A 13,397-nucleotide genomic window follows, 5' to 3' on the forward strand; every position below is an offset into this window, starting at 1 on the left:
GTCCAGGAAAACACATCTCGAGCTCTCCCAGTAATTCCTCCTGTGGTTCTGCACGCCACCTCCTGCAACACTGCACCTGAAAACCCAGCCATGTCCTCATCCAGGTGACCCTCGACGCAGGCCTCAGCAGGAGCAGACAAACCAGGAGACCCATTCTGTGCCAAATAGCACGCTTGCCCCTCAACTTTGATGTTACTAAGAACTAGGAAGAGAATAACAGTGATATTTCTGAGGACTTGCTACATAGAAGGCAATGTATTGGGCGTTTTTCATGTATTATGTCACGTCATCCTTTCATAACCCTGTGAGCGAGGTGTGTGTGTTTGTTTACTACAGACGCTCTTCCGATGGCTCTCTACTTCATCGATTCAGAGCAATATATGGTCGCCAGCAAGTCCGGCAAGCAGTCGGCCTGGGACCCACGGCAGGTAAACCGAATGGCTCTATAGCCCATGCTCATCACCTCTACAGTCTGGGAGCACAACCCGGGCCCAGACACAAGCCTGGCTCTGCCTCCAATCCAGGCAATGCATGCAGTGTGGACCCTGGGCAAGTTATTTTTCTTTTCTAATCCTCCCTGTCCTCTGGGAAGCTGGATTGAATCAGAGGTCACACCTCAGATAATGCCAGGAACCAGGGCGCTAAGGCCAATGCATGCCGCAGGCTGGCGGTAGAAGACAACAGGGAGTGGTGGAGAATGTGGAAACCCAAGAGTTCTCTAAGCCAAACAGGTTTAGTAGGCTGGGCTGCAGGTTTGCTGCAACGGCATCATTTTAGAGTCCAAATGTCTAAAACTTAGACATTCCATGTGCCCCTGATTTAGTGTCAAAGAGTATTTCTGGAAATTATACTTTTTACATGCTACAGCCGAGGCCGAATAGGCTAACACTGGGAGGCTAACGCAGGATGAGAACTCGCAAAGGCGCTCAGTGCGTAGTCCTGAGCAGAAGGCAGCGGCCGGTACCTGGGCGTAGGTGACCAACGGCGCCGTGAGTTTTCTGAGCGAGTGACTTTGAGAGGGGGACACGGGTCCATCTGACCAACACAGAAGTTCCCCGTAACAACTAACTGCAGCCAGGAGGAAAGGTCTCTTGGGGGTGGGAAAGCCAGGAATCAGGACAGCAGAGCTGGAATAACAAGGGCCAGGCGTCGCCAAGAGGCAGCCAGCCGGGACAGGGCTGCTACCCCCGTGGCTGCACTGCCTTGGAAGCACCAATCCTCCAGCCTTTGGGGCAGCCTCGCCCAACCCCCCTCATTTCATGGACCCTGACTGAAGACCTACAGAGGGTACAGGCCATGGCAGAAGGAAAAACCACTGCCAGAAACGAAGCTTCCGATTCTTAACCCGGCGCTCCAGGAGCTCCTGGCTGCTCGGCAGCGGAGCCCAGGAACACGGGGACATTGCAGACCACCGGGACCTCAGTAAGCACTGGGACACAGCAGGCCCACACTGAGGGAAGCCCATCATTTACTGCCACCTCTGCTTCCTGACTTCAAGTCACCCTCTCTCTAGCAGAGACCATCACGGTCCTCCAGTAACACGGGGATTTCCCACCCGCCTTCTTGAGTAGCGCAGGACTTCATCAAAAAAAAATTTTTTTAAGTTAAGTGAATAATATCTGTGATCCTTAAACTTGGAACTGCACGAAAGAACTCCATGGCCCAGCAGGAAAGAATGTTTTGAATAGGCTGCTGAATTGTTTTTCCAGGATAAAACTTCTGTGAAAAAGTGCCAAGTGTGGAAATCCAGTGTTTCATCTATGACCACAGCGAGCACAAATGAAGTAGCAAGTTGTCCCTCTGGGTTAGGGAGGGTGGCCCATCTGTGCAGCGAGGCGTGAGCTCGCTAGGCCTCTTGCCCCAGGACATAAGTTACCTGTTGTCGTCTGGGGTAGGTTTAATTGCTGCTGTAACAAATTGCCACAAATTTAAGAGCTTAAAACAACGCCCACGTATCATCTAACAGTTCAGTAGGTCAGAAGGGCAAATCCTCCTCACTGGCTAAAATCAAGGTGTCAGCAGGGCTGCATTCCCTGCTGGAAGTGCTGGGAAAATTCCCTTCCGGGGTCATTCCAGTTGTTGGTATAGTCTAATTCCCTGTAGCCAGAAACCCGAGGTCCTGTACCCTCGCTGGCTGTCAGCCAGGGGCCACCCGGGAGCTCCTGGCGGTCTACCTCCAGTCCTCGCACAAGCGGCCCTGCATCTCGGAGCCAGCAGTGGCATGTTGACTCCTCCTCACACCTGCACTCTCTCTGCCACATCTCTCTTCTGCCTGCAGCCAGAGAACGTTCTCTGCTTTAAAGGGCCAGTGTGGTTCAGCTGCTTGGGCATCGTCCTGGAAAGCAAAAGGTCGCTGGTTCGATTCCTGGTCAGGACACACGCCAGGGTTGCAGGCCGGTCCCCGGTTGGGGTGCGTGTGGGAGGCAGCTGATCAACGTTTCTTTCCCTCTCTTCCCCTCTCTCTAGAAATAAAATAAAGTCTAAAATAATAATAATAATAAACGAAGAAGAGTTTGGCAGGTGAATAAAGTGGAAGAGGCATTCCAGGCAGAAAAGAATGGTACTGCCTGGAAAAACACGAAGGAGTGAAACGGGCCTGTGCTGGGAGGAGGCCAAGGGCTCGGTAAGGCTGGGCTGCAGACGGGGAGAGCAGCAGACGTTAACGCTGGCGCCGTGTCATGCCAACGGGCTTGGGTTTCAGCTCGGAGTAATATACAAACAGAGGTTTTTAAAACATGAACTCATACAAGCAGTTATGACTTTTAACACAGAATTCAGACAGCCAAGGAGAGGGTAGACAGCAAGAGGGTAGAGACTGGAGGGAAGGAAGGCCAGCTGGGCTGGGTAATAAATAGTTCAGGCTAGAGTGAAGGGCTGGAATAAGGCACAGGCCGTGGTGGGTGAAGTGGGAGTGAGACGCAGAGCAATCTGGGAGACATCAGCACCAGGAATCTGTGACAAGCTGCAGGGGTGCCGACTGGATGGGCATCGAGGATGACTGAGAGAATTTCAGCTGGAATGGCCAGGGATGGTTTATAAACTGAAATTCTCAAAATCTGAGAACAAAGGAGAACGGTCAAGTTTGTGGCAAGAGACGGAGTTCAGGTTTAAGGATGTTGGGGTTTTCCTATCAGCAAGAATGGGCCTAGACTGTACAGAGAGGAGTCCCAGCTCCCAATAAGGATCTCAAAGGAAACAGAAGATCTCTCAAGTCACTTCCCAGCATGAGTCAGGGAGTTGACAGTCAGGAGGACGTCCACAGAGAACCACCCGCGTTACATCAGAGAGCTGGTCTCTTTAGTGTTCTTCTCGGTGGCCCCCAATGTGCCCATGAGAACTGAAATTCACAATTAGCTCATCAGGGTCCACAGCTGGGTTCCCAGCTGGGACAAAAATGGGTAATGCTTATTCAGTTCTTAATTCACAATACTTTATCCTTCATTCCCCATCCCCTTAACAAGAGGCGCTCAAGGGTAGACACTGTGCCAGGAACCCGAGGTTATAAGATGAATAAGGCACTCAACACAGATTTGGGGAATGCCTACCAAGCGCCAAGCCCGGAGACGTGGAGCCCTGGGCTGAGCCCTGTTACTCTAGAGGAAGTTACCCTGGACGTTGCTCAGGGAAGAAACCACACAGCCCATATCTGTGTTTTCTGAAGCATTATGGAAAATGGGAGGGAAGAACATGGCATCAGTCAAGATACATCCAAGCAAGACCAAACAGAGAAGGCAACGGCTTCCAGCCAAAACGGGAGAGGGAGCGTACAGCAGAGGAGTAAGACATAACACACGGAGCAACTGCGTTGTGGGCTGGCCCCGTGGACCACACAGCCAAAGACCCTGAAGAACCGTTGTTCGAAGGTTAGCGTTTTTGCCATGTTCCCGGGTGACACTCCCGAAGCTCCCAGACGCTCCCAGAGGCTCAGCACAGCTTCCTTATGCAGGACTTGATCTAAATCTTTGCAACATGAGCTAAACTTCAGGTTGTGTTCCAAAAGTCCACCATCTGGTCTTTAGTTTTATTCAAAAGTACTTCTTTTGAGCCCAGAGACACACTTTCTTTTCTCATTCTCTCCTTTGAGAACTTTTTACCACCTAATTTATATTGTATTTCAGACACCCTGAGCCTTAGCTGATGAAAAGCCCTCTGCTAGATGTGGGGGCAGCTGGCTAGAAGCTGAGCGAGGACCTTAGAGCCCATCTGCCACTAAGGCAGGAGGGCGATGAATGGAAGCCGAGGGCAACATGGTAAGTGTGGGTTAATGACAGGCCTCCGCTTCCTGGCTACATGTTACGGCAGCGCTCGGAAGTTGCTTGTGTGCACATGACTCATAAATCAGAGGCTTTCCAGTGCTGGGGCAGCATCAGAAATGCTTTCACAGGGAAGGCTGCTTTCGAAAGAGACCTCAAATGTGTATGTGGCAGGTCCTTCGCCTCCTCAAGACACTGTCTTCTATTCGCTAGGAAGAGGTTTGTTTGGGTTTTTTTTAACCTTTTGTATTGTGAAATAACTGCACAAAACAAAAATGTACAGCTCATACAGTTTCATAACCGCCCGGGTCAATACACACACTGGTGGCTGCACCGCTGAAGCTCCCTTGGCACAAGCTCCCAATCGCCGACCTCCGGCGCCGTCAGTCCTGCACCTGGAGTTGGCTGCACAACGGTCATTCCCTCTACTCTGCACGGTTTTCCCATCTGAGCAGCACCCCTTAGCACTGGTTTAGCTCTGCCTATTTTAAAAAATAGTTTTAATTTTTAGTTTTTTCTTTTATTTCCTCGATGTTTCCTACATGGTTTGTGTCCTCTGCCATAGTCCACAGGACTCTGAGCGGGGGGCAGGAATGTGCAGGTGCGGACTCCAGGCCCCGCCTTCTCTCCAGTGCTGTGGAAATGGACTGTACTCAAGGGCCAGAGCCCTGTGAGGCCCTCTGCCACCCGGACAGAGCCCCGGGGACAGTGACCTCCCGGGGGACATCCACATGGGAGATTTACCTGGTTTTTAGACCTGATATCAATGGAAGCATACAGGAGGTGTCCTTTGGGTCTGCCTTTTTTGTAAGATTCACGCATGTTGCTGAGTGTAGCTATATTTTATTCACTTTCATTTTGGTACAGTATCCCAGTGAGAGACTATGTCACAACTTATCTATCTATTGTCAATGGGCTTTTAGACTGGTTCTAGTGTGGGGCTGTTACAAAGTGTGATTCTGAGCACTCTTCGTGGTGTACGTGTATGCATTTCTACCCAGCGTACAGCCGGCAGTGGGATTACGGGGTTACTGAGCGTGCGTACCTTCAGTTTCAGGGTAATACCAGACTGTTTCCAAAGCAGTTTCCGGAAACAGCCCGGAAACTGATGGGGCTGCACACCGGCTGCACCAGTGTGCGGCCTCACCACAGTGCACGAGCGTCTCCGTGCTTCCCGTCCTCAACAACGCTTGGCATTGTCAGGTGTTTTTCATTTTTATTTCAGCCCTCCTGGTCTCCTAGTGATTTAATTTGCATTTCCCCGATTACTCCTGAAGTTGCACACCTTTTCCTATGTGAATTAGCCGTTCGTTAATCCTCTTTTGTGAAGTTCCTCTGGCCTATTTTTCTATTAGGTTGCCCTTTTTTTTACTTGTAAGTTTTTTACATCTTCTTGACACAGGCCCTTTGATGGGTATGTATGTTGCACAAATATTCTTCTGGGAGGAATTTCAAATGTCCAAAGAGTCAACTGGGAAAGACCTGGGGGGGGGGGGAATCTCCATACCTTGTGTTACTTATTCAAATAATTGACCTTCAGCCCAAAGCCCCAGACCACGCTTCAGCTTTGAAGGGAGATACATACAGAAAGGAAAAGTATACAGTCTGAGATCCGAGTCACCAGGTTCAAGCCTCAGATCAGCCACTTCCTGAGTGCTGTTAAACCAAGTCACTTAAGCTCTCTGAGCCTCCACACGTGAAAACCGACCCCAATCACCTACTGAACGGTTGTTCTGTGCCTAAAAAAAGGTTATGTGTAAGTGCGCTTTATAACCACAGTGTTAGCTGTTGTTAAATCAGAAGCCATCGGCCATACCAGCTTCCTGGACGGTCCAGACCAGCTCCCTGAGCTTCCCCACAGCACTAACAGCAGAAGCAACAGCAGCGACCTTTCAGATCCCAGTTCTCTTCCTACATCTGAGCCAGAGGACACCTTCGTTGCCCATCCCTCTCCCTGAACCGTACAGCCCACAGCTGGGAACAGGGCTCCTCCCTGCCTGCCCAGGCAAGAAAACAGGAAGCAGCTCCCACCCTGCCAAGAGGTGGGGCTGACAAGTTCCCTTTCGTAGGTGGGCATCTCTCCAGGCCATGAACCCTCTGCATGCAAGCAAAGCACTGGCCCCCAGCCCACTGCGCCAGGCTGCACCCCACACCCCACCCAGGTCTCCTCCACGAGGTCATGGGATAAGTGTGCCAATGGATGGGGAGCATAGATGGGCCCTAGTCAGTGCCTCACAGGCAAGGAACCCTTTCAGTGCCCAAGTGGCGCTAGGGATCTGCTCTCCTGAGCCACACAGCCACCCCCTATCCTTCCTGAGGTGCAGCAGCGTCCTCTCCTGTACCAGTACCTGGGCCCCATTCCATACACAGGGGGCATTCTTTTCAAGCCGGCATAGAAAGCTCAGAAGAAATGCACATCCTTGTTCCACAGTGTGAAAGCCTGTTGACAGAAGATTTATAAGCTAAAATATTTGAGAGCTGGAAGGACCTTCAGAAATCTTTTCCAGCCTCCTCATTTTGAAACAAGAAATTCAGTAGCAGAGCCAGATATTCTCCAGGGGAGGGCTCTCATATTCCTCTGCACTCATCCTAACATCCCTTAAACTCTGCTGCAAACTCCAGCAGCTGCCCATGGCCACTGCCATTAGCCACATCCAGGTGCCTGAGACACTAGGCCAGTCAGTCTCCATTCCCGGTAATATCTTCTAGCTCAGAAAGGTCCCACCTGAAGAAGAAAGAAACCCTGGGAAGGCCAAGACCATATTTTTGGAATGCTTATAAAGTATTCCAAACTTTGCAGAAATTCACATAATTGACCTTCAGCCCAAATTTTGTTTCTAGACTCTTCAGGCGTTCTCCTAAGTGGGTTCTCCAGCCTAGCTCTCAGGAGCTGGGCAGGGACTCCCCTGGCACCCGGGGTACGCAGGCATGGCACACGGGACAAAAACTTAGTAAGAATTAATTACTGGAGCAACCAAAGGAGAAGGAGGGAGAATCTGCAACATGTGCGAAGGAAAGTGCTCTGCAAGAGGGGGCCTGCCTTAGTTAGTGCCCAGGCTCCCTGCAGCTCCTCCGACTGTTTCATGCTCACAGGTTTGGCAAACAGGCCGCCTTGCCTACCTCATCCAAGGCCCTGAGACCCAGCCCCTGCCCCCAGGAGCTTACAGTCTAGAAGGGAAGCCAAGATGTGGGCTTGCTTGGGTGAAGGGAGAGAACACAGTAGCGAGGGGCCCTGCTCACTTGAATACACCATCTAGCAGAAACCAGACTTCAAGGGCTGTCTAGTGGAAGGAGGCAGTGTGAGTTAAGGCCTGAAAAGGACAGGGACTAGGGACCCTGCTGTGCCACATCATGCGGGGTCTCTGGGGAGCCAGCAAAGATTCTTGAAAAGGGGGAGTTATACAAGCAGTGTTGGGCTTTAGAGACAAACCATCTGGCACCAGGCTATTTAGGGGGCAGGGCGGACGGGATTACGACAACATAGACAACAAGTAATAAAGGCAGTTAACAGTGAGAAGCAGAGGATCAAGAGACGTGTCATGGAACGGAATGGGACTGTGAGGGCAAGAAGGAGGGAGGACTCAGAAGTGATGCCAAGGAGATGATGGGGACCAGACGCAGGCATTCAGAGACTGAAGAGGCTGAAGAGTGGAGTTTGGGCAACGTGTGGTTTATCGGGGGGCCATGTCCAATAGGAAATGGTCCGTCGGGCTGGGAAGTCATGGAGGTGAGACCAGAACCCATCGGATGGTGCTGAGGGCAGAGGAAGAGGATAGGAGGTAAAAGAGAAGCGGGGTGACGGCAGTGCCTGGGGACCCCAGCAGTTAGTGGGAGGAAGGAGGGAGATAGCCGGAGGGGGTCGAGCAATGACACAGGGATGGGCATTGTGTAAGGCCAGGCGCTGCGCCTGGTTTTCCTGCATCTGAGTCTCAGCTGTCACTGACTTCAGAACCTTGAGCTAGTTATTAACCCCTCTTAAGCCCCAATTTCCTCATCTATAAAATAGGGGTTGTAATTTATAAATCTGTTGCAAGAATTGAAAGGAGTGGTTCATGGAAGACAGGGGTGTCAAACCCATTTTCACCGGGGGCCGCATCAGCCTCGCTGTTGCCTTCAAAGGGCCGAATGTAATTTCAACTCCTTAGCTGTTAAGGAGTAGTTACATTTATACAGTCCTAAAATTATTTCGGCCCTTTGAAGGCAACAGCGAGGCTGATGCAGCCCCCGGTGAAAACGGGTTTGACACCCCTGATGTAAGGCCTTTATCAACTGCACATAGTAATGCCATAAATGTTGGCTATTTTGATGAGTATGAGTGGGAGAAAACCATGGACCCCAAGGAAGTTGTTGGCATCCTTTCTACATTTTCAATACCAGCTAAGGGAGCAGGGAGGAAATCGGGGTAACTTTTACGTAAGAAGACAACCCTCAAATCTTCCAGCTGACGAATGGAAGGCTGAGCGTCTGCTGAAGATCATGAACGGGTGGCAGAAACACCCTGACTTAATGTGGAGAAGAAGACTTGGCTGTCCGATTTTAAAGCCCTGGCTTCTCTTTACTCCCTGTGTGACCTTGGCCAAGTCACTTGTTCTCTCTCAGTCTGAGCTATTAAATGGGTAGAAATCACCTAACATGTTTCTAGTACCCAGCAGCCCCTCAATAAATATTTGTTTCTGTCTCTTCTCTAGAACCCAAATCTCCTGGCTCTTCCAAACACGTGATTCACTGGGACGCTGTACTCTGTGTTGGGCTCCACCTGAAGAGGCTGTTACTTTCTAAAGGCTCCTCTGTGCTTCCAGAGCCCCAACCTCTCCCCTCTGACCCCAGCATTCACCTGCTGCAGAGCAGAGCTGCTGAAATTTCGGTGTGCCAGGACCACTGGGACTCTGGCTGTAACGCAGGCTCAGATTCGGCAGGTCCTGCACTGGTCAGGACTCCTGCGAGGCTGGTGCTGCAGGTCCGCTGTCCTGGACAGAGAGGAGCCCTGCGGAGGCTGGTCCCCGCCCCCGCCCCCCAACTCATGAGTTGCTGGGGGCTGGTCTCCTTTATCTTACTCATCACCATGTCCCTTCCATGGTATGAGCTCACTAAATGGATGTTGAAAAAAATAAACAAACTGTAGAGAAAACTATTTTCTGGCTAAGTAAATACAAACAGGACATTTTGTTTGCCTGTGAGTTGCAGCCCACCTAGTTCACTTCAAATCACCCTCTTGAATTGGCGATGTAAAGACAGTGTGGTGGAGGGGGTCCAAGACCTGGAACCTGGAACCCTGGGTCTGAATTCCAATCCTGTTATTCACCAACCACTAGCCCGAGGTAAGTTACCAAGCTCTCACCCATAAAGTGAGGGAGGTTACCTAACCACCATGTAGCCCAATGATGGCTAAAACACGCTTTACAAAGTGCTCCAGGCAAGGGGTTACTGTTACAGCAGCTATTTTGAGAGCAAGAACAAGTTTTCATCTCCCTAGAGCCTGCAGGTTGCTTGTGATGGACTGGATGGAGGACACACCAGGGGTCTGGTTGGAGATGGGGGCTGTGGCAGGGGGGCCTGGGGCCCCCACTCCAGCTGGAACAGTGACTGTGTGCGGTATGAGGATGACGCCAGGAGAACAGAGGAGGGAAGGCTTCCCAGAAGAGGCTGGCAGAAGTGAGGAAACACGGATGGTCTGAGGGCTCCGCCAGGACACTGGCCTGACCAGAAGGCAGGCAGAGAAATCAGAACCCTCTGATGGGCACGGGGCAGGCTCCTGACTGAGAATGTAGGAGGCAGGGCTGGACCAGGAGGAAAACTTGGAGGGAAGCACATCAAGTAACTCCAGTTGCCCTCTATAGTCCACGGCTGAGGAACCCACCCAGGCCAGGGCTTCTCCGCGGGAGCTAACCAGTCATTTTCTATGCTCAACTATAACCAGCTCACCACTGACACAAGCCTCGGGCATCTGAGGACACAGGCAAAAACAAGACACAGTCCTGTCTCAGGAAGCTCATAGTTAACTGACTGCACCATAGAAAAGGTGACAGCATGGAGGAGTGGCCAATTCTGCTCCAGTCTCCACCCCTGCCAATTCGTGCCATCCACACTCACCTCCAGGTGTTTCCTGAAGCCATTCCCATTCCTGGAGTCCTCTCCCTTCCACCCAGCAAGTGCTAACTCATGCTGAAAGGGGTTCAGTCCTGGGTGAGGGCTGCTATCCCTTCTCACCCCCACTTTATGCACACGCTCTTGGTAATTACCGCATTACCTAGTAACACTTCCGTCCCTCTACTGAAGCGTTAATCACAACCTGCAGGATTCCTTACCCTGTGCTTTCCCATGTCTTATCTCCCCAGTTAGATCATATATAGCAATAATCACTGAAATAGTGCTCCACAGTTTACAAAATGCCTTCACACATATTCTTTAAATTAATCCTCACAAGTAGTGTCTTTATTTTACAATAAAGACACGGAGGCTTAGAAAGGACAGACAACTTGCCTCAGGCTGCCCAGCCTATCCACAGGCCCAGCCAAAAATTCAAACCTCTTCTAGCTCCAATGCCAGTGCTCTGCCCAGGAGTCAGAAGCAACTTCCAGCTGTGTGACCTTGGGCAGGTTACTTAATCTCTCTGGGCCTCCATTTCCTCCCGGAAAATGTGGCTGATACCCTACCTAATAGGTGCTTGTAAAGCTTAAAGATAATACAATCAAGTACTTAGAACAGTGACAAACAGTAATTAGTTACAATTATCACTATACCTTGGCTGATTCTCAAGGTCTCTTAACGCATTTAAAAACTTTTTTCTAACTTATTTTTATGTACCATAATATATTTGATAGGTAGTCATTAAACAAAATAAATTTTTGCAGATTGACTAATGCGAAGTTTTAGGATTGTTTTCTTTTTTTCAGTCTCCTACCCCCCAATAGAAAAACTCCCTTTTCCTGCTCCAGACTACCTCCCACCCCCACTACCCCCAACACTAGGTCAAAGTTAGCCAATTACAAGCGTTCCCCAGAATAAGCCACCCTCTCCTCGTTGAGCTGTCCCTGGATAGTGAGGGAGCATGCCAGTTGTAGGTGGAAGCTTTCACAAACCTCATTTCCATCACTCTAATGGGTCAAAGTTTTATTTCTTTATTGCTCCAGTTCTTACTTATTTGAGACTCTAGAAGGAATGGTGTATCATAAAATAACACCTATTTATTTTCCTTTTCCATCTAAAAAAAGGAGAAGAATATTCACACTGTTTCCTGGGGCAAGAAGCCTCGTGGGACCAGGCAACTAGCAGAGGCACTCACGCCCAAGGCAGGTGGGCATGGAAAGCTTCCTTCTTTTCAGCAGTCCAGTCCACAAAGCCAGAGCACAAGCCTCGAACCTGGCTGGACCCTGAGAGGCAGAAGTGAATGGCCACCTCTCCCATCCTGCCTGGGGTAGGATGACCCAAGGAGAGGACACACCCTACTTTCCATCACCCAGACACACCTGCAAGGCTCCAGAGGTGGCTGGGAAGGGGAGAGGATGAAGTCCCCGGGCTGTAAAGCTTTATTCTTCGCAAGATTCCATACACAGAACACTTAGTCAGGTCCTCACAGCCTTTGCTGTCTAAAAGTTGGGGGGGAAAGCAGAACAGAGCAGGGGAACCAGCCCTCTGGCAGTGGAGGCCCAGCTGGATCTTCAAAGGTTCCACTCTGAGAGGAGGAGTGAAGAACCAATCTGCCTAAACAACTTTGGCACAGGGATTAAAAGTACTGCACCCTTTGAAATGGATATTGCATACAAACGAGCTGATGAACACTATGAACATGTCAGCTTAATTCAGTCAAATCAATACACCAGGCATTAAAACGCTGAGGTAAAAATGGATTGTGGCTTTTTGTTGATGACATAGAGGAATTTTGGCCCCCAGCCCTGGTCAGGATGGACAAATAGGGCAGTCTGCCTATTAGCTGTCAGGCACATCTTGGGGGATGAAATCAGGACCCCAAGTCAGGGCACCACTGGGGAGCTAGCTCATCCTACCGGCACTGGACTGTCGGGCCAAGCACTTCCATTCCTGTCCCTGGCCGCCCCCTCCTCCAGCCCCCAGTTATTTTCCAAGCTCGGTCACACTTCGCATTTCCTACATTCCTTCTCACCGCTCAAACCCCTTTGGCCCAGCCTCCGAGGGCCGACAGCTGGGGGTGGTGTGAGCTAAGCAGGAGGCACCAGGAAGGGGGTACTAGGGGAGGGGGGAGTGTCGATGAAACTGAAAAGCGATCGAGAGGGGAGGAAAGGGCTCCGACCCCTTCACATCCGAGACCCTTCACACCCCCCGCCCAGCGCCCCACTCTTCGCCGCCACACTTGCGTCCCAAAGTGGCTCTCCAACGCACTCCCCCTGCCTAGGGGCACTTCTATTCCGCCACTTTTCGATTCTTCCCCCTGACACCGCCCCTGTAATCCCGCCGGGACCCGCTCCGGTCAGCCGCGCCGCACCGATCCCGCTAGCTCCTCGGAGCCGCCCTGCCTTTCTCCCCGGCCAGCTGGGATGCCCGGGTCCCCGACCTTCCCAGGTCGCCTAGACCTGCGCACGAGATGCCCCCTCTAGCGGTCCCCTTGCCCTGTCCTACCTCTGACCTGCGAGACACCTACTCCCTTCGAAGCCCCTCCGGCACACCGCGTCCCCCGGGATGCCCCAGCCGCGCGTGCCCCCGGGGTCCCCAGGTCCTCACCTGAGTCCGCTCGAAGCTCTCCCGTTCCGCCGCCTCCATCCCCGCGCCGACGCCGCGCCGGCTCAGCACTTTGGGCAGGGGATTGGGCACCTGCTTCATGGAGCTGGTCATCCGGTCCATGTCGCCTCGCGGAGCCGAGTCTGCGGCCCTCGGCCGCGCCGGGATCCCCTCGGCACCGTCCGCCCCGCCCGCCCCGCTGGGATCCGGCGCTAACGGGACGGCTGCGGCCTCTCATTGGCTGGGAGCGCTGCTACTCTCCCGAGGCCCCGCCCCACCCAGACCCCCCAGAGGCTTCCCCGCTCGCACCCGGTCCCTCCGAAGCCCCGGGTGCGTCCCGCCCGGCTGAGCCCTCTGGACCTCCCGGCGCGCGGTGACCGGCCCGGAGGCTTGTCCATCATTGGGTCCCACCGCCCCCGGCGGGGGCGGGGTCTGGGGAAGGCCCTGGCCCGC

The 13,397-nt window shown here is 52.1% G+C and overlaps 1 protein-coding gene and 1 non-coding gene across 3 annotated transcripts in view; both read right to left on the bottom strand.

Annotated features, from left to right (window-relative positions):
- Positions 1-13,179, bottom strand: part of HIP1 (huntingtin interacting protein 1) — a 146,318-nt gene extending 133,139 nt beyond the window's left edge. For both annotated transcript variants that reach the window (XM_024571428.4, XM_024571427.4), the window contains exon 1: positions 12,948-13,179. In XM_024571428.4, the coding sequence (XP_024427196.2) occupies positions 12,948-13,067 (120 nt within the window). In that variant the 5' untranslated portion in view covers positions 13,068-13,179. The remainder of the gene's footprint in view (positions 1-12,947) is intronic.
- LOC112315088 (small nucleolar RNA SNORA73 family) lies at positions 4,783-4,989 on the bottom strand. Its single transcript, XR_002975853.2, has one exon. It is a non-coding gene; the product is annotated as a small nucleolar RNA SNORA73 family (small nucleolar RNA).
- Positions 13,180-13,397: the final 218 nt, after the last annotated feature.

Source organism: Desmodus rotundus, chromosome 1 (assembly GCF_022682495.2).
Source record: "Desmodus rotundus isolate HL8 chromosome 1, HLdesRot8A.1, whole genome shotgun sequence".
NCBI classification, from domain to species: Eukaryota; Metazoa; Chordata; class Mammalia; order Chiroptera; family Phyllostomidae; genus Desmodus; species Desmodus rotundus.